The sequence below is a fragment of the Spermophilus citellus genome (genome assembly GCF_964194105.1).
Source record: "Spermophilus citellus genome assembly, chromosome: 4".
Classification (NCBI taxonomy): domain Eukaryota; kingdom Metazoa; phylum Chordata; class Mammalia; order Rodentia; family Sciuridae; genus Spermophilus; species Spermophilus citellus.
The window spans coordinates 192,697,816-192,717,120 of NC_138185.1; the positions used below are offsets into that span (position 1 = coordinate 192,697,816).

General features: G+C 40.3%; 1 protein-coding gene across 2 annotated transcripts; it reads left to right on the top strand.

The window, feature by feature from the left end:
• Positions 1 to 10,404: 10,404 nt before the first annotated feature.
• Positions 10,405 to 19,305, top strand: HAUS4 (HAUS augmin like complex subunit 4). 2 transcript variants are annotated; one of them, XM_081290536.1, is made up of 10 exons: positions 10,405 to 10,557; positions 12,328 to 12,404; positions 14,238 to 14,380; positions 14,469 to 14,600; positions 15,021 to 15,155; positions 16,279 to 16,375; positions 17,045 to 17,190; positions 17,328 to 17,458; positions 17,816 to 17,884; positions 18,028 to 19,305. In XM_081290536.1, the coding sequence occupies exons 2-10, from the start codon at positions 12,350 to 12,352 to the stop codon at positions 18,209 to 18,211; spliced, it is 1,092 nt and encodes a 363-aa protein (XP_081146662.1). In that variant the 5' UTR covers positions 10,405 to 10,557; positions 12,328 to 12,349; the 3' UTR covers positions 18,212 to 19,305. The 2 variants fall into 2 exon arrangements, with proteins under 2 accessions (XP_081146662.1, XP_081146661.1); XM_081290535.1 differs by having other exon boundaries at positions 10,419 to 10,738; positions 18,028 to 19,303.

The following is a 19,305-nucleotide window of genomic DNA, read 5'->3' on the forward strand; positions in this document are numbered from 1 at the left end:
CACCCCCTGGGTTTAATCCCCAATGCCAAAAAAAAAAAAAGGAATGGAGTTCAGTAGGACTTTGATGCTTTGGTCTGACTTCTGTATTACTGCTGTTAAAATGCCAATATATCATAAGCAAATGAATAGGCATGAGACATACTCCATTTACTAACAATTAAAGGTCATACAGACAATAGCAGTAATAAGTAAAAAGGGTGAATCTGCTAAGTCTTTCAAAATGCTGCAGATTTGATACATATTCATTTTAGGCTAATTGTAGATGAATTGATCTTTTTTTTTCTCTTTTGTGGTGCTGGGGATTGAACACAGGGCCTTGTGCATGTGAAGCAAGCACTCTACCAACTGAGCTATATTCTTAGCCAGATCCATTTTCTTAACCTCTATCACTTAGTCTCATACTGAAAATGCTGACTCCTCAGGACAGACATTCCACACTTGGGGATTATTCCAAGATGATGTCCAGTCATCCTGGGAATTCCATAAAAGGGGCCTCTGAGTGAGAGGGGGAGAGGTCAGGTTCATTCAACAGGGTACTAGTGGGTGAAATGTACTTCTTAGAGATAAATTTTCTAAAACTAGACTACTTGTTCTGTAGGCCTGGGAAAACCAAAAACTTGTGTAGCTTTACATCTGTCCCTTCAGTTTTTTTTTTTTTTTTTTTTTTACTCTGGGGATCTTAACTGCTCTGTCATCTGACCTTTTGTTTCTTGTGATTTTGGCCTCCCTCTGTTCCTAATCTAACTGGATCTTTTCCTTCTAGGTCTGTGCTGATCTGTCCCAGCCCTGGGACTCCCTAAGACACTTCTTGCCAATAGGCTACTATTCCTTTCTTCCCAAGGAAGACATAACACCTTAGAAGAGCAGGCTGTGATAGAATAACCCTAGCTGCCCCACATCATCAATGTGTGTCCTGCATCCCACCCTGGAGCCTCCATTTTTCCTGTTTGCTGGGAGACTGTTCCTCTTTAATTTTTCTATTTAATATTTACAGTTGATAGTGAAAAATTCATGAGGTAGTGTGAAGGTAGACACTGTTTGGCCAACTTGCCACCCAATTTTCATCAGCAGCCACTAGTTCTGAGGTGAAGAAAGGGTCTAACAGCAGAGTTAAACACTTTGCTCTGGACACCTCTAGTTGCCATTGGCCCAAATGTGGATTATCAAGAACTAGGCTGAGAAGGTTCTCTCTCTGCTTAAGTCCTTAGAGACCTGACTGTCCTGCCCTCCACCACCTGGAGCTCTTGAGGCTAGGGAAATGCCAATATTCCATTTATAAATTAGATTGGGGATTCCTCAGTCTGGGAGGAGGTAGAGAAAGCTATATCTAAGCACATAAAGCCAGTTGGATAAGGCCTTCAGTGTACCTATAAACAAAGAGAAGAGCAATAGTATTGAAATAAAAGATTGGGGGAAAGAAAAACAGGTAAGCTAAAACGTCTTTTTAGTTTTTCGTTTTAGAAACACCAATAAATACCCTAGAGCTGGCTGGGGTCATTCAGAGCTCTTATGATAAGGCTCCACAAAGGTCTAGCCAATCTCAGTCCTCTCTGATCTTTTTTACTTTGCAGACTGGGCCTCTGCTGTGCCAATCTTATTGAGGACCTTGGAACGTGTGCATTTGGCCCCAATTGTAAAGGACTAAGGCTTGACCTTGAAAACAAAAGCAAGTTGTTACTGGGACTTATAGATGAGATCAGGCTAACTGTGATAGGAGAACAATCATCAGAGGCAAATTCTGTTTACTGCAGGTGTTATTTCACCTCCATTCTTACTTGGAAAGGATAGTGCTGACCCAAATGAAGGGAACCAGGGTGCCATACAAGCAGGGAGAGACAGGTCAGGAGGAATAACTACTGAAAGGTACTAATTAGGCTTAGAAAGTTAGAACCAAGAGAGGTTGATTTTAGAAGATAATCCAGTTACCTCATTTTATTAATGAAGAAATAGAAACTGAGTGATGATGTGATTTACCCAAGGTCACAGCTGAATGAAGACTATAACTTTTGAAGACTAATAAAGAACTGTTTCCCTCTCTTCCTATGTTCCGTCACAGGGACTCCACAAGTGAGCAGAAAAGCTTTATTTATCATTGTAAATGAGATTCACACTTCATTATGACAGAGAATTCAGGAAAGACAAGAAACACGAGCAACAATATTGAAAACTTTGGGTTCTTACCAGTGCTTTTTCGTTAATTAGGACTAACTAGCCAAAGTACCTTTAGTAGGACTTTAGGAAAAGCACGGGAAATATATTGCAAGACAGTCCCTGCCCTTGAGGAGGTCACAGTCTAGCCAGGGAGACACACACATAAAATGACTTGAGAAGATTACAAGCAACATGTCAACAAGTGCAAAGTAATTGATTGTTACAAATAAAAGACCTAATGCCGTAGGGTACAGAGCATTGATGAGTGAGACTTTGTCTGGCTTTGTAGATCAGAAGGTGACAGCAATCAGGCTAAATTCTGCCCCCAAATGCATTGAGTTTAGACCACTGGAAGAATTGTTGCTGTTATTCTTGGTGCTGGATATTGGACTCAGGGCCTTTGTGCATGCTAACACACTCTGCCACTGAGCTTACACCCCCAGCCCTGTCTATTTTCTTTTTAATATTGTATTAGTTGTTAGTGGACCTTTATTTACTTTTATGTGGTGCTGAGAATTGAACCCAGTGCCTCACACGTGCTAGGCAAGTGCTCTACCACTGAGCTACAGCCCTAGCCCTATTTTTTTTTATATTAAACCCTAGTTGATAAGAAGAAAATGCCAGCTAATAAGTGCAGAAGAAAAGATAGAATTGGAGCGGGGGGGGGGGAAGCATTTTGTGAACTCCAATAGAATTATTGATTCTGGCAAAAATTATTAATTAGTGTTTTAAAAAGAATAGGTGAGGCTGGGCCTGGTGGTACATGTCTGGAATACCAGCTATTCAGGATGCTGAGGCAGGAGGGTTGTCAGTTCGAAAGCAATCTGAGCAATTTAGCAAGAACCTGACTCAAAATTTGAAAAAAGGGATGGAATGGAGCTTAGAGGTATAGTGCTTGCCTAGCATGTGCAAGGTGTGGAGTTCAGTCCTTAATACAGAAAAAAAAAAAGTTGAAACTGCTGAGAGACTTAAGGGGCTTAACAATTCAATGCACAGTTTTGTTTTGTTTTTGTTTTTTTTTTTGAGAGAATTTTTAATATTTATTTTTTAGTTTTCGGCGGACACAACATCTTTGTTGGTATGTGGTGCTGAGGATCGAACCTGGGCCGCACGCATGCCAGAAGAGCGCGCTACCGCTTGAGCCACATCCCCAGCCTTCAATGCACAGTTTTGGATTCCCTATTGGTATAAATAAATTACTATAGAAGATATGTTGGAGTCAATTAGAAACATTGAAATATGGACAGGGGATTAGATTAGGTGAAGATTTACTGAGCTAGAACAATCAAAATCATTTACAAGGGGCTGGGGTTGTGGCTCAGCGGTAGAGTACTTGCCTAGCATGCATGGGCACTGGGTTGGATTCTCAGCACCACATAAATGTAAAATGGGGATAGTGTGTCCACCTAAAACTATAAATAAATAAATAAATAAATAAATAAATAAATAGAAATAATTAACAAGCAGGTTCCAAATCCATATTTATAGGATAATCACATTTTGTTTTTAAAATGTCTACCTGGGCACAGTGGTGCATGCCTGTAATCCCAGTGGCTCAGGAAGCTGAGACAGGAGGATCGGGAGTTCAAAGCCAGCCTCAGCAAAGGCAAGGTTCTAAGCAACTCAGTGAGACCCTGTCTCTAAATAAAATACAAAATAGGACTGGGAATGTGGCTCAGTGGTTGAGTGCCCCTGAGTTCAATACCCAGTACCGAAAAATAAAATAAAATGTCTATTTATTTGTGAAGAAAAAATCTAAAAGGATTTTCACTAAGATGTTATCAGTGATATGAGTGATGAGAATATGTTTTTTGTTACCCTACATTTTCTATTTGTATGCAATACATGTGTATTGCCTCTATAATAAAAATAAGCTATTACAAATAAAATGTTGCCAACATTTACAATTCGGGAGATTTCATATAAAATTTTGATTATTATTTGTGAAGAACTGCATCTCTAAAGTTTTTTGAATAATCAGAAGATATGTCACCCTGGGCTTCCATTACCACATGGCAGCAATGGCTTTGCTGTTGCCACTGTATAGAGTGACCACACACATCACTAGACATCAGGTCTAGATGTCCACTGGAATTGAATGATGGATGATCTTTTTTTTTTAAGAGTTTTATTTTAATTCTTTAATACCCAGCATGCATTCCTCATTTCTTTGTGTGTATGGGGTGGGGGTGGTCTATGATACTCGGGGTGGAACCCAGGGCCATGGCACATACTAGGCTAGCACTCTGCCACTGAGCTACATCCTAGCCCTGATGGGCACACCAGTCCTGATGGGTACTTCTTTATTTGATGTATTCCCTTAGTTTACTTAGTCACAATACCCACATTCTAAAGTCTGTCCTTCACACATTGTATACCTGCCTGGCTCCTGTAGATGTTAAGGATAGTAACTCCTGATTTGGATGATTCTGATGAGCTCCCTATATATACAGTCTTCAATTGTTAATCATTTAAAAAAAACAATATATTAGTTTTGAAATGCTACTCAAGAAAAAAAAACATCAATTCCAGAATGATCTGTGCCTTCCTTTTTTTTTTTTTTTTAAATAAGGCAAACCAGGGCTGGGGATGTGGCTCAAGCGGTATCGCGCTCGCCTGGCGTGCATGCGGCCCGGGTTCCATTCTCAGCACCACATACCAACAAAGATGTTGTGTCTGCCAAAATAATTAAATAAATAAATATTAAAATTCTCTCTCTCTCTTCTCTCTCAAAAAATAAAAAATAAATAAATAAATAAGGCAAACCAGTCATGGGAAACCCAGATGTAATAATCTCCTTAGCTACTCTGGTAGCATATTGTAAATTAGATGAGAAAAATTTATCTTTGGTAAATAGAATATAGAAAGTATACTAAATTGCCAACTTCTTCAAAGTTTTGCTTTTTTTTTTTAACCATAAGTCTTAATCATAGAAGACATTTTTGAAATTCACAATGTTAAGTTCTTCCCAGGCATAAAACTCTAAATGCCCTTTGGATGGTCTGTTTCTCCCACTGGTTCTAATAAGATTTTTAAAGGAGAAAATCTCCTCCATATGCAACTCAATGTAAGACAGTGTTACCATCAGTTTAAAGTCCAGGGAAATACTTTTATCAGCTTGGCACACGCTTTCAAATTATACCAGCATACCCAATTGTTTTGTTTTTGTTTTTTTTCTTTGAGAGAGAGAGAGAGAGAGAGAGAGAGAGAGAGAGAATTTTTAATATTTATTTTCTAGTTATCGGTGGACACAACATCTTTGTCTGTATGTGGTGCATATAGTATGGTGCTCTACCACTGAGCTACAGCCCTAGCCCCGCACGCATGCCAGGCGAGCACGCTACCACTTGAGCCACATCCCCAGTCCCCCCAATTGTTATAATAAGAACTGCACACGTGTTTCCTGTCTAGCTTTTCAAAATGATACACTAGTCTTCCTCTCTGATTCCTCTCATATTCCGTTAGTAAAAACTGTTACTGTTTCAGTCTGTCCCATTTTTGAGTCAAATTTCTCATTTTTTTTTAATATCTAAAATTTTTTATCAGGCCTAGTTTATATGCTAGTTCTCTGTAGGTTCTCAAAGTAAAACCAGTTTATATAACAAGTTTCTGTGACCAGATAGGCAACCCTTGAAAACACAAAGGGCAGGGTTTGAAATCTTCTTTGAAGCGTTAAGCAATTGCAAAAATGGCACATTATGAACATTTGTTCTGAAATTTTCATTTGATGCCATAGGTTGATTACATATTTTATCTTCTTGTTTTCTTCTCAAATCATGTACTTAACAATGGGCATGAAATTTTCTGGCTTAGTCATCAATCGTTGTCACTCTGAATACCTTCATTTTCCACTCTTGAAAATAATTCTGAAATCTTTTGACTGCAAGTAAAATTTTTTATTCCTGAAACTAGTTTCTCAGTCTATAATATCAAAATATATTCAAATACTTTCAAAGTGGTATAGTAAGGGAGGATTGAACCCAGAGATGCTTTACCACTGAGCTACATCCTAGCCCTTTTTATTTTTTCTTTATTTATTTTTTGGTGGTGCTGGGGATTGAACCCAGAGCCTTGTGCATGGGAGGCAAGCATTCTGCCAACTAAGCTGTATACCCAGCCCCCACCCCCAACCCTTTTTATTTTGAGACAGGGACTCACTAAATTGATGAGGCTGGCTTTGAACTTGCAATCCTCTTGCCTCAGCCTCCCAAATTACTGGGATTACAGGCCTGTACCACCATACTATATGCCTCACCTAAATTTTCCTAAATGATCAGTTACGTGTAATTCCAAGTTTCAAAGATTATTTAAATGTCCTAGATTTGCAACCAGTTGTTTTAAACCCATAGTTTTTAGTGTGAAAATATATTCTTACTTGAAGGTTCCCATTAGTATAATAAATAGAATACTAAATACTCACCTGGAATCACTCTCTTGAGCACTATTTTGTTGCCTCCCTGGAGTGGGAGACAGAGTGTCTGCAATATCCTTGTAAATTTTCATTCTTCTTGATAATTTTATTTTATGTTTTCAGTACTGGGGTTCTCTACCACTAAGCTGTATCCCAGTCCTTTTTAGTTTTTGTTGTTGTTGTTTGTTTATTTTTCAGTGCTGGGGATTGAACCAGGGCCTCCATATTTGGGAAAGTACTTTACCGCTGAGCCACATCCTCAGCCCCTTTTTAGTTTTTGTTTTGAGAGAGTCTGGCAAACTTGTCTCAAAATTGCAATTCTCCTGCCTCAGCCTCCTTAGTATCTGGAATTCCAGGGTCTTCTTTGTAATTTTAAACAATGCAACAAAGAACTGTTCAAGTCTGAAAAAATTAAGTGAACTTTTTCTCAGACTCCCATTTACATTTATCATCAAGTTAAGAACATATCTAGGGGCTGGGGATGTGGCTCAAGCGGCAGCACACTTGCCTGGCATGCGTGCGGCCCGGGTTCGATCCTCAGAACCATATACAGACAAAGATGTTGTGTTTGCCGAAAACTGAAATAAATAAATAAATATTAAAAAAAAGAACATATCTATGGCAGGAAGATAGCAAGTTCAAAGCCAGCCTCATCAATTTAGTTAGACTGTCTCAAAACAAAAAGATCAAAAGGGCCAGAATATAGCTCAGTGGTATAGCATTCCAGTACTCCAAAAAAAAAAAAAAAAAATTAAAAAAAGCATACTTGAGCATGTCTCGGCCACAGCATTAAAGAACACTTAAGAAGCTGAATGATTATATTTTGCATATGACATACCAGAAGCTGAGATGAACAACACTGATGAGGAGATTGACCTATAAAGGCTGAGCATTCCACAGAAGAAACAAAACCATTTAAGGTATTAGAACTGGGGGAGGGGAGTGTTTAAAAATTCTTTATTTCAACAAATAAATTCATTATTTCAACAAATAAATGCCTCTTATTCTATATGTCCTGAGATTGATAACTTGGGGTGATAGAGGAAGTGCCTCCTTGAATACAAACCCAAACAAATCAAGATTTTAAAGGAGATTTCATATTACCTCTCAACAACAAAAAAGACATGAACTTAAAAAAATGGATTATTGATACTAGTAACATGTATGAATCTCAAAAGTAATTATGCTGATTGAAAAAAAAACAAGCCAACAAAAAGGAGTATTTATTTATAAAAATCTAGAAAGTACAAACTAATTTATAATGGCAGGGAGCAAATCAGAGGTTGACCAAAGGTAGAAAAGCTGGGGAGGAATTGCAGAGGGACATAAATAAACTTTTATTTTTATTTTTTATTTTATTTTTGTTACCAGGGATTGAAACTATGGGTGCTTTACCGTTAAGTTACATTCCCAATCATTTTTATTTTTTATTTTGAGATAGGTTCTTGCTAAGTTGCAAAGGGTCTCTTAAGTTGTCAACCCTGGCCTCGAATTGCAATCCTCTTGCCTCAGCTTCAACCAGTTGCTGGGATTACAGGCATGTGCCACCACATCCAGCACAAAGAAACTTTAAGAGGGCGATGAATATGTTCATTATCTTGAGTAGTGATGGGTTCACTGGCGTATAATTATAGCAAAATTTATTTAATTGTACACTTTAAATATCGTATGCCAAAAAACCTCAAGAAAGCTTAAAAATATGTTCTGGAAAATAGGAAAGAGAAAGACAGAAAAAAAAGTGGGGAAGAGAGAGAAAATTCTAGGGCCTCTCTCATAATTCTTTCTTGCTCAAGGACACAAGATGGTGTCTGATTGTAAGATTTTTTTTCACAGTACTTCGCTGCATTTTTAACTGCCAGGATGGTCTATAAGCCTCAACTTTAGTCTTATGCTGGCCAATAAAATCCCTCATGCTGGTTCTATCTCCTCTTGGACCTGAAGTGCAGTTTATACTTCTTGTCTCTGCCTCCATTTGCTGGGATGTTTCTTCTGTTCTAAATGATCCAAATTTTTCTCTCCTTTCAGGCCTAGCGAAAATAAGATTTATTTCACAGTCTTTCCTATCTGTTTCTGCAGAAAAAAAATTCTGTATTCTCTTCAAGTTTCTCTAGTATTTATAATCTAAACTGCTCTTTTGACACCTATTTGCTGCCTTGTATTATTTTCTTTTCATGTGCATCTTCTCAACAAGACTATGAACTTCTTCAGACCAGAGACTAAGTCATATATATATATATATATATATATATATATATATATATATATAGTCTCTGCCAAGGCACTTAATAATAAGTGCTTAATAAGTGTCAATTTAGAACATCTCACTTTTGTAGTCTTTCCAATGCACTTTCTAGCCATTATCTCATTTGATCATTACATCAACAGTTATGAGAAGGAGAAGCTAGAAATATGTTATTTCCTCCTTTTGACAGATAAGGAAACCTGAAGCCCAAGGTCACACAGCTTGTTAGAGAGAGACAGGGAACAGACAATTGAGAGAAAGGTCTGATCCAATTCAAAGTTTCCCACCACTGTCTTCTGCATCCTGTCACCTGAAGACAAGGCTTCTGCATGCTTCGCCTCCTCATTCCCCAAGTACTTCAGAGCTACTTAGCCAAAGCTTTGTAGTCCATATTTGAGAACTCGACAAATTTGGGAGATGAAATTTCAGTAGGTTTCTGATCAGTCACCAAAGCATGCTTGCTATTTTGTTCCAAGTGCTGTTTGTTAGGGACATTATGCCTGATATTTAATGATGCTGCACTACAGAATTGAAGAAGCATAAATGATTTTTAAAAGCTTTAGAAAATGACAGCACTCTAGTATTAAACATCAAAGGAGGCAGCTGAGAAGCTGACCAAGGATATGAAATTTCTGCACTGGACCACATCATTCCTCCATTATGTATACTGGTAGAATTTTCTAGCTGGTACTATAGGAAAAGGTGAAACATTCCATTTCTCAGCACACCTTGCCCGAGAGGTCCCCCAGCTTCTTCTCTAATGCAAGAGTTGATAACCCTGGTGTGGTTTACACACACACACACACACACACACACACACATATATATTTTTTTTCTCTTTTTTCCCCTAGTACTGGAGCCTCACGCTGGGCAAGTACTTCACCACTGATCTACACTCCCAGCCCATTATTTTATTTTTTATAATTCATCTCCTAACTAGATTAGATTCCATTCAACTTTGCAAAAAGGGTGCAGGTGGGAGTGGGGGCTGGGTTTAAGACAGAGGTAAATGAAGAATGAGAGATAAAGCAGAGGGCAAAGGAGCCTGAGAAAGGAGAGCAGACCCAAAGTGCAGAGAGCTGTGCCAGGCAAGAGGTGAGCCAAGCCCAGGCGGGGCTACCCGCTCGCAGGATGCGGGATGGATGCAGGTCTAGGAAGGTTCAGCAGACCATTGTGGCAGGTTTAGGTTTCTGGACTGCTACCTTGACTTTAACCTCTCCGCGCCTTAGTTTTCCCCTCTGTAGAATGGGTATGATGGTAACTTCCCCGTAGGAAGCTGCAAGAACTAAATGAAGCAAGGGAAGTAAACGTTTGACAGAGCGCCTGACTCATCGTAGGCCCTCAATAATGTGAGTTATGAATACCATTTTCCCAACATTTGTCCGTAAACTGGGAAAGGTACCAAGAAAGCACAAAACGACCTTCCTGAGACCGCTCTTTCGCAGACAGTTCCACAACCCGGGTTCGCGGCCGTTAGGGACCAAGGGCGCGCGCCAGGAGAGGGGCGGGATCTGTCGTTCCCGCCTTGAGTTGGCCCCGCCCCCCTCACTGCGGCCTCTTGTGCACTTTGGGCTCCAGCCTTTGACCCGGCCTTCCCGCGCGGTCCTCCCGGACCTGGCTTCCCCCCCGGTTCTGCGCGGCGCCCGAGTGAGAAGTTCCGGAGCCCCGCTGGCTGGGTGTCTACGCGGTCCGCCAGCCCGCCCAACCCCCCTCGGCATTGCCTCGGGAGCTACAGCTTCCCCCGAGAGTGCAGGTTTGCTTTCGAGGGGTGGCGGGCTGCGCTGCGGAAGAGGAGCGCTTGGAGGGTCAATACGGCCAGCCCTCGGTCTCCGGCCGCGGAGGCCGCCCTCGCCCTTGGGAACCCTTGGCCGCCCAGACAGAAGGAGAGTCGGCGCCGGAGAGCCCGTACTGCATTTTGATTCATCTTGGGCCTTGTAAGGGTCACATCTTGTGAAAATACCTGTAAAATCAATTTAACGTTCAGTGCAGCGTGTAAAGACAGCTCTAAGAATTTAAAAGATGTCTGAGTCAGAACATTTAAATGCTTGGGTCCCTGTAGCAGCGTTTTAACACGTCTAAGTGCAGAGGGTGGAGAATCGAGCCTGATTGCCGCCACCGTTCACGCCCTGTAACATTTTAAAAGGGTAAAGAAAAATACCCATAAAAAAAACCTCTAGGGAGGGAACAGCTGACTTATTAAAATTTGGATTGGTCCTCATTTCCATGTGCGAAATTTGCCTGCAAAACTTTTTATTTGCAGGCTTAGATCAACAATAAACCGAATTGTTAAAAATACTGAGCTTAACTAAATAGTGGCTTTTGTTGACAAGTCGATGGTGTTATTAATTCTTAATGTCTCATCCAAGGCAGGAGTCGTTATCACAGTTTTGCAGGTGGAAAAAAAGTTTGGCATAAAAAAAAAGCATTTCCCTTAAATTCACACAGAAGCAACAGTGGAGCTGTAGATTTAAGTACTAGCATTCTAGAAGCCTTCTTAGCTGCGGCCCCCAGTAGACCATGTTACAAAACAAATGAGTAGTTACTTTGATGTTACTCATAAAAGGAGCGAGTAAACCAAATGTTCTGTGAACATGAAGTGTTAAATCATAATGACCTTCAATGTCTGTTTTGCTTTGGGAGACTCAGCTGCCCTTTGGAGTTTGATACCTCACCAAGAGTAGAGGGTGGAGCAAAAACATAACATGGAAAATAATGTCAAGGGAAGAATTTTGTCTTCTGAGTCCAAACAGTGCTCATCTTTACTGTCCCTCTAAGGTCATTCTTTTCAGTGTGTTCCATTATTCTGGCAAAACAGCTGGAGCTCAGGACCCAGTCTCGCTGCATTAACTACACCTTTGCCTCACTATGTCTGCACTGACCTGTCAGTCTTCCTGTCATGCTCTTTCCTCCAGGTGCTCTTTACTAATGCTGTTATGTGAAAACCAGTTGTTGTGCAACTGTGGAATGATCTGTCATTCCTGAAGGATGATTCTAGAATTTAATGATCAAAAACTACCAACAATTCTTCAATGAATGGACACACGCACACACAAACACACACATACATACAATTATTGTGGAATTTGGTAGCTGAGTTATTTGGGGGGAAAAACAGACTTTTGATTGTTTTCTCCTCTTTCCCCAGTTCACTCATAACTGGAAAGCAGTAGCTCAGTTTTAACTTCAACATAATAATGGTGCTGGTGGGGGATCCTCCTGATTAGACCTTGGTGAATTGGAAAGTTTCTTTTTTAGAAACAAGCTCCTCCTTTTTAGAAAGCTTGGAACAAGTGGAGACATTTATGTGCTTGGAATGCCAAACATTTTGGCACTTGTAAGTCTGTCCATGAAACTGTGTAAGAGCTTGGAATCCTGGATTTGTGATATAGCCCCTCTCTGTAAGTAGCATCCCTGAGGTTCCTTCCCAGCTTGTGGATAAAAGAAACTCAATTTCAAGGTAGTTTAATCTGGAGCAGCCAGCTATTTATTCATCTTTTGTTTTCTTTCATTTGGTTCCATACAGATAAGAATCCCAAGAAAATTAAATGGCATCTGGAGATTTCTGTTCCCCTGGACAAGGGATGGAAATACTTCAACAAGGTAAGGGTAGATATTTGCAAAAGGTTTGCTGACTTACCCAGAGAGGTCTTATTCAGGTTCTTGCCTTCTTTAATAAAGAGAATTTTTTTTTTTTTTTTTTTTTTTTTTGGTATCAGGGATTGAACCCAGGGGAGCTTAACCACTGAGCCACATCCCCAGCCCTTTTTAATATTTTATTTAGAGACGAGGTCTTGCTGAGTTGCTAAATACCTTGCTAATCTGCTGAGGCTGGCTTTGAACTGGAGATCCTCCTGCCTCAGCCTCCTGAGTTGCTGGGATTACAGGAGAGCACCATTTTGCCGACTAATAAAAAGGATTTGTAATGTCTTATCAGTTTGTTTTCTATTACAAAAGTCTAAGCTTCTGGGAAAACTAGGATACATGAGAATTCTTGAACAGTCTCTTAATGGAAACAGATTACCCTAACTCCTGTTAAGTGTTGGTGTACTATCTGCTTGTGCAGTAGCAAGCATATTTTAAAGATAAGGATGGCTAGCTAATTCTTTGAAGGCTTCCTTCTTACCTGTATCTTGAATTTTCTTATATCTTTTTTTTTTTTTTTTGTACTGGAGATTAAACCCAGGGACACTTAACCACTGAGCCACATCCTTAGCCCTTTTTTATATTTTATTTAGAGACAGGGTCTCATTGAGTTGCTTAAGGCCTAGTTAAATTGCTGAGGCTAACTTTTGAACTCATGATCCTCCTGCCTCAGCTTCCCGAGCCACTGAGATTACAGGCGTGTGCCACCACTCCCAACAAATTTTTTTCTTAATATATATTTTTTTAGGTTGGCACAGTGTCTTTATTTTATATTTATGTGGTGCTGAGGATTGAACCCAGTGCCTCAATCATCCTAGGTGAACACTCTACCACAGAGTCACAACCCCAGCCCCACTCCCAACGAATTTTCTCACATCTTATTCTTCAAAGTCTCAGCTCCTGCTGGGTGCAATGACACATACCTGTAATCCCAGTGACTCAGGAGGCTGAAGCAGGAGGATTGCAAGTTCAAAGCCAGCCTCAGCAATTCAGTGAGGCCCTGAGAAAATTGATGAGATACTGCCTTAAATAAAAAATAAAAAGGGATGGGGATGTAGCTCAGTAGTAAAGCACCCCTGGGTTCAATCCCTAGTGTCCCCATCACACACAGAAAGTCAGCTCCTTCTGTATCTTGAGTTCTTTCCATATCTTGAATCCTTGTATTTCTTAAATTCACCAAGAACTTGAATTTCCTATATTTTTACTATTTCCATATTGAATCCTTCAGTATTTTAGAGGGTGAAGGGATGGGGAAGAGGGAGAAAGGGGGAGAGGAAGAAGGGAAAGAGATATTGAGATTCAAACTTATTATTCTCTAAAAGAACCTTAGGTATGATGGTCCAAATAATGAAAATTTTAGTGTTTGGTAAGTAGATGTAGAAGATTCCAGCAGAGAGAACCCAGAAAAAAGATGGAAAAAAAGCTCTGACTATATGGAATAACTAGAGAATCCTAATTTCCTTCATTTTTTCTCATGCTTGTGCTCTTCTGTGTCTATATGCATTATTCCTCAGTTCTACTTAAAATAATTAGAATTTGTTAATTGAATTTTGTAATTTGTAATTTGTTAATTGATGTAAAATGAGTTTCATTTTACATCTTTGGATATAAAATAAATATTACTTTGAGTATTATTTCTAGTTTCTAATTTGTTAGTTTTTCCTTTTAAATCCATGAGATTTAGAAACTTTTCTAACCAAAAACCCAGGTGTTTTGGAAGTGAGTATTATGTTCAGTTATATAAACTAAGCATCCTTACCTTTTTGCTTTTTTTTGTCCCTGTGCCTTAAGTGTGTAGCAAGCAGTTTCCTCCTTGTAACCTGAGGGAAGAGGACCTGTTACAGAACCCCTATTTCAGTAAGCTACTGCTGAGTCTCTCACAGCATATGGATGAGAGTGGCTTAAGTCTCCTCCTGGCAAAAGAGCAGGCTCAGGTAAGGGCCCTGAGAGAAGGGATGACTGGAGGAAGGGAAAGTTCTTTCAAGAGAGAGGTTTCTATCTGGGATATTTTTGGTTTTCTAGGCATGGAAGGAAATTCGACTACATAAGACAACATGGTTGAGGTCTGAGATTTTACAGAGAGTCATTCAAGAGCTGCTTGTGGACTACTATGTGAAGACACAAGACACAAATTTAACATCTGAGGACAAAAAGGTGAGGCCAAAGAGATGAGGTAAGGTGTGTTACCAACTATAGAAATGACCAGGCCAAATGTGGCTTGCTTTGATGATGTGATCTAGGGCAAAGAAGAGCTTTGAGGAATGGGTTATTAAAAACAAAATGGGTTGTCACTCTTGAGATAGCTCACATTCTTCCTTGAGTGTGTATCCACTTTCTAAAAACACCTCTGTCTCTGCCTTAAACAAAAGAAAAGAAAAACAAAAATGGATTGTAGTTATTGAGGAAAAGAGTGTGTTATCAAGGTTTTGAAATGGGTTGACAGAAGGCATTCGCAGCTGAAGGGGATGACAGCTGAAGAGAACTCTGAAAGTATGAGAACTGGTTCATGGGGATGGAACAATGGAGTAGGAGATGTTGTATAGTCACCTCTTTTTGCTTTCTATTCTCTCTCAGTTTCATGAGACCCTTGAACAGCGGCTTCTTGTGACTGAACTGACACACCTCTTAGGTCCTAGCCAGGAGAAGGAGATACCTCCATTGCTAGGGCTGGAGAAGGCGGACCTTCTGGAGCTCATGCCACCCTCAGAGGTTGGGAGGAAAGAATACTGGGAACAAAGAAGCAAAGTGTTTTATTTTTCCCCATATCTTTAAGATTTTTTGTTAAGCTTAATTGTTTTTGCCAAAATGATACATATCTATGGTGGGAAAACTCAAAGAATAAGAAAAACACTACATAGAAGCAAATAAAAGATGGAATACTACATCTGAAAACATACCATTTGTTATAAAAGCTTGATATAAATAATATTATACCATCTATGAGAGTGTAATCTGTTTTGGTGTAATACATTGTGGATTTTTTTTCAAATCAAGAAATAGAATGAGCAGGATGTGGTGGTGCATGCCTGTAATCCCAGAGGCTTGGGAGGCTGAGGCAAGAGGATCGCAAGTTCAAAGCCAGCCTCAGTAACTCAGTGATCCTCCTTTAGTGAGAACCTGCCTCAAAATAAAAAATAATAAAAGGTTGGGGATGTGGCTCAATGGTTGAACACCCCTGAGTTCAATTTCCATCATCAAATAAATAAATAAATAAATAGGATGATACCTGCGATAGCACTCTTAGCATAGTGTTTAGGCACATAGTGCTATGTTCTTTTTTAAAAAAAAGTTTTTTTTTTTTTTTTAGTTGTAGATGAATATAATACCTTTACCTTTATTTTATTTATTTATTTTTATGTGGTGCTGAGGATTGAACCCAGTGCCTCACACATGTCAGGCAAGTGCCATATCCCTAGACCCCCAACCTCGGATCTTGACAGTCTTTTTACTTGTTTCTTTTTTTTATGATGCTGGGGATTAAACCTAGGGCCTTGTGTATGTTAGACAAGTTCTCCACCACTGAGCTACAACCTAGTCCCTCCGTTTGCTGATTTGATAAACTAAAAATGAGTCTCCCTGATGTCTCTTTAAATTTTTTTTTTAATTTTGAGATAGGATCTTGTTAATTTGCATAGGATGAACTTAAATTTGTGATTGTTCTACATCCTAAGTAGCTGGGATTACAGGTGTGCTCCGCCACATCCCACTTCTCTGATGGCTCTTGACATGTTTTCTGTGGTTAATATTAAGGTTGTATCATCACATATTCATTGGTGATATTTCCCTAGTTCTAACAGTCTGTTTGCACTACCTTTTGCTTTGGTGGCTATAGGATTTTGTGCAGATGAAAGCTCGTCTCCAGCTGGAAGTGGAGGAACAGCTCAAGAGGAAATGTTTCACTCTACTCTGCTACCATGACCCCAACTCAGGTGAGTGCTGGTCCTCTGTTCTGCTCACAACTGGCCTTCAGGGTTCATGGTCTACTGTTTTGAGAATAATGTATTTGAAATATCAGAGATACCTATGTGTTTGTTTCTGGTGGAATAAAAATAAATGTTTTTGTAAGGACTCCTTTGATTTAGCAAGGTGACAAGTGGAAGTGTTCTCCTGCTGCAGGAAGAGATGAGTTCTCTCCTCAGGAGGATCACAAAGGCAAAGGGAGGAGAGGTCAGGCCTATAGGTGTTCCCTTATCTCCCCCCCCCCCATCTGTGGCTTAAGAATTCAGGGCCAGTGTAAAACTGTGGTACACACCTGTAACCCAGAGATTTGGGTGGTTGAGACTGGAGGATTGCAAATTTGAAGCCAGCTGGGGCAACTTAATGAGACCCTGTCTCAAAATAAAAAATATAAAGGGCTGGGGATGTAGCTCAGTGGTAGAGCATCCCTGGGTTCAGTCCCTAGTTACACACAAACACACACACATACACACCAGGAATCCAAAGTAAGAGTGAAGAGAACCTGACTATGAGAACCAGGCATCAGAAGAAAACCTGGGAAGTCAGGCTTCAGAGCTAGATGTAGTACAGGGACATCGAATAAAGCCTTACAGAGGGCAGTAGCAATTAGAATTTCACCAGCTCTTTATCTCTTTGCCCAGATGCTGACAGTGAAACCCTGAAGGCAGCAAAGGTATGGAAACTGGCAGAGGTCCTAGTGGGTGAGAAGCAGCAGTGCCAGGATGCTAAGAACCAGCAGAAGGAGCAGCTGGTACTGTTGGAGAAAAAGAGTGCCACCTACTCTCAGGTATGTGGAGGCAATGTGACAGTCTCCACTTTCCTTTACTCTGACCCCACAGCACATTTAGGCAAGTCAAGGATTTGATTTGCCCTCCTTTCTACTCTCTGTTCTTACACCTCTTCTGCCTACTCTTGGGGGATCAGGTACTTCTCCGCTGCCTTGCTTTGCTGCAGAGGCTTCTTCAAGAGCACCGACTGAAGACTCAGTCTGAGCTAGACCGCATTAATGCCCAGTACCTGGAAATCAAGTGCAGTGCCATGATCCTTAAACTGAGGTAAGCTGTGAGTCTTGTGGATCTAAGGGATACTGTCTTATACCTCACCCCTCCATCTCTCATCCTTATCTCTTTTTTTTATCATGCCTAACATTTTGTGGATATCCAATAAATGCTGCACAGCAGCATTAGCCTTTGGAGTACCCAAAAGCTTTTTAATATGCTTGAGTCTTTTATTTTACAGACTTATTAAATAGGTGCTTTACTGTAAGATCAGTTGCTCAAGGATTCAGAGTAACCTTGTTTATCCCATCATTGTTTAGCTTGCATCTTGACTGTGGGTAGGCACTGTGTTCATTCTTAACTCTGATCCTGTCAAGGATCTTCCACATGACATTTCTTTCTTTCCTCTGTCAGGATGGAGGAGCTAAAGATTTTGTCTGACACTTACACTGCTGAGAAAGTGGAAGTTCATCGTCTCATTAGGTGAGAATTCCCAGGAATCTGTATAGTTATCCACAGCTTGTTCCCACTCCCTCCTGACTTGTTCATTTTAGCATGTTCCTTTTCTTGTCTACTTTCTGAGGACAAGCATCCTTATATTGAACCTTCTTTGCCCGGGCTCTTAGGGACCGTTTAGAGGGAGCCATTCGCCTACAAGAGCAGGACATGGAGAAATCTCGACAGGTTCTGAATACCTATGAGGTCCTTGGGGAGGAGTTTGATAGGCTGGTAAAGGAGTACACCCAGCTCAAGCAGGCAACTGAGAACAAGCGCTGGGCCCTCCAGGAATTCAACAAGGCCTACCACTGAGTGTCTGCAGAGCTGGGAAGCATGATTTACACACACCACTGCTGCCTCCTGTTTCTGCTGAAGGGACCACCTCCACCTGGGGCTTCCTTCACTATAAGGGGGTGGGGGGCACTTGCTGAAAACACTGCAGTCCTTTAGGCACCCTCCTGATTTATTTCTCTTGTTTACAATGACTGGGTCTTTTTTGGAAAATGTAGCAAGCAGATTTATATAATTTTATGCATAGCTGTTTGTCAGTGTCAGTCCTGTGTTGTGTTTGATTATTTCATGAATAAAATGATGATGTTATATCTTAGGATTTTAGTCATTTTCCCTGAGTAAAGATGGAAAAAGAACATCAAAGTCTGTGTGGAGGGCTGGGGATATGGCTCAGTTGGTAGAGTGCTTGCCTAACATGCACAAGGCCCAGGGTTCAAACACCAGTACCACAAATAAAAAAATAAATTCTTAATTATCATAAATAATCAAGAAACCAATTAAAAAAAAAAAGACTGTGTGGATAAGGAGGAAGAACTGAGGGAATCCAAATAGAGCCAGATCTATAATGCTTATACAAATAGGAGGTAGAAGTGCCAGCCTGCCCTCATTGAGTCTTAGAGGCTTCATTCTGGGTAAGCAGAAGTGGATTAAATCTGGACTTGCTCTTGATGAACAATAATCTTCAGAGGAGTGCTAGGTGCTGAGGTAGATAGGAAACTATCTACTGTGGCTAACGGTAGGGAAGTTACTATAAAGCAGTCAGGCATTCAACTCAGTTATATAAGGACACAAGCCACTTGTGCTCCTGGTTCTTTCTGGTTGTGATTTGAGGGCCATATGTCTCTCCAAAAGCAGGGGTGGGAAGAGATTACCCTGAGGAACCAAGTTCTACCTTACAGCAAGGTAGATGGGTTTGACTGGCATTGAAATTAGGGAATGGGAATAAAAGCAAAAGGCCTCTAACCTTCTGAATTAAAGAACCTATTCAGCTTCCCCACCAGTTTTTGGGGAGACTGGTTCAGGCATTCTTCTATTGAGGTGAAATGATGGTCTGCATTAGTGTGGGAAAAATTAAGGTCTTGAAGTCAATTATATATTTCTATAAATGGTGTTTT

Bases quoted from the DNA above. Each gene is read 5' to 3' on its own strand.
- HAUS4 (XM_081290536.1), top strand. From the start codon at position 12,350: ATGGCATCTGGAGATTTCTGTTCCCCTGGACAAGGGATGGAAATACTT. The intron at 12,405-14,237 runs GTAAGGGTAGAT...CTGTGCCTTAAG, and splicing joins GATGGAAATACTTCAACAAG to TGTGTAGCAAGCAGTTTCCT. The intron at 15,156-16,278 runs GTTGGGAGGAAA...TGGTGGCTATAG, and splicing joins AGCTCATGCCACCCTCAGAG to GATTTTGTGCAGATGAAAGC.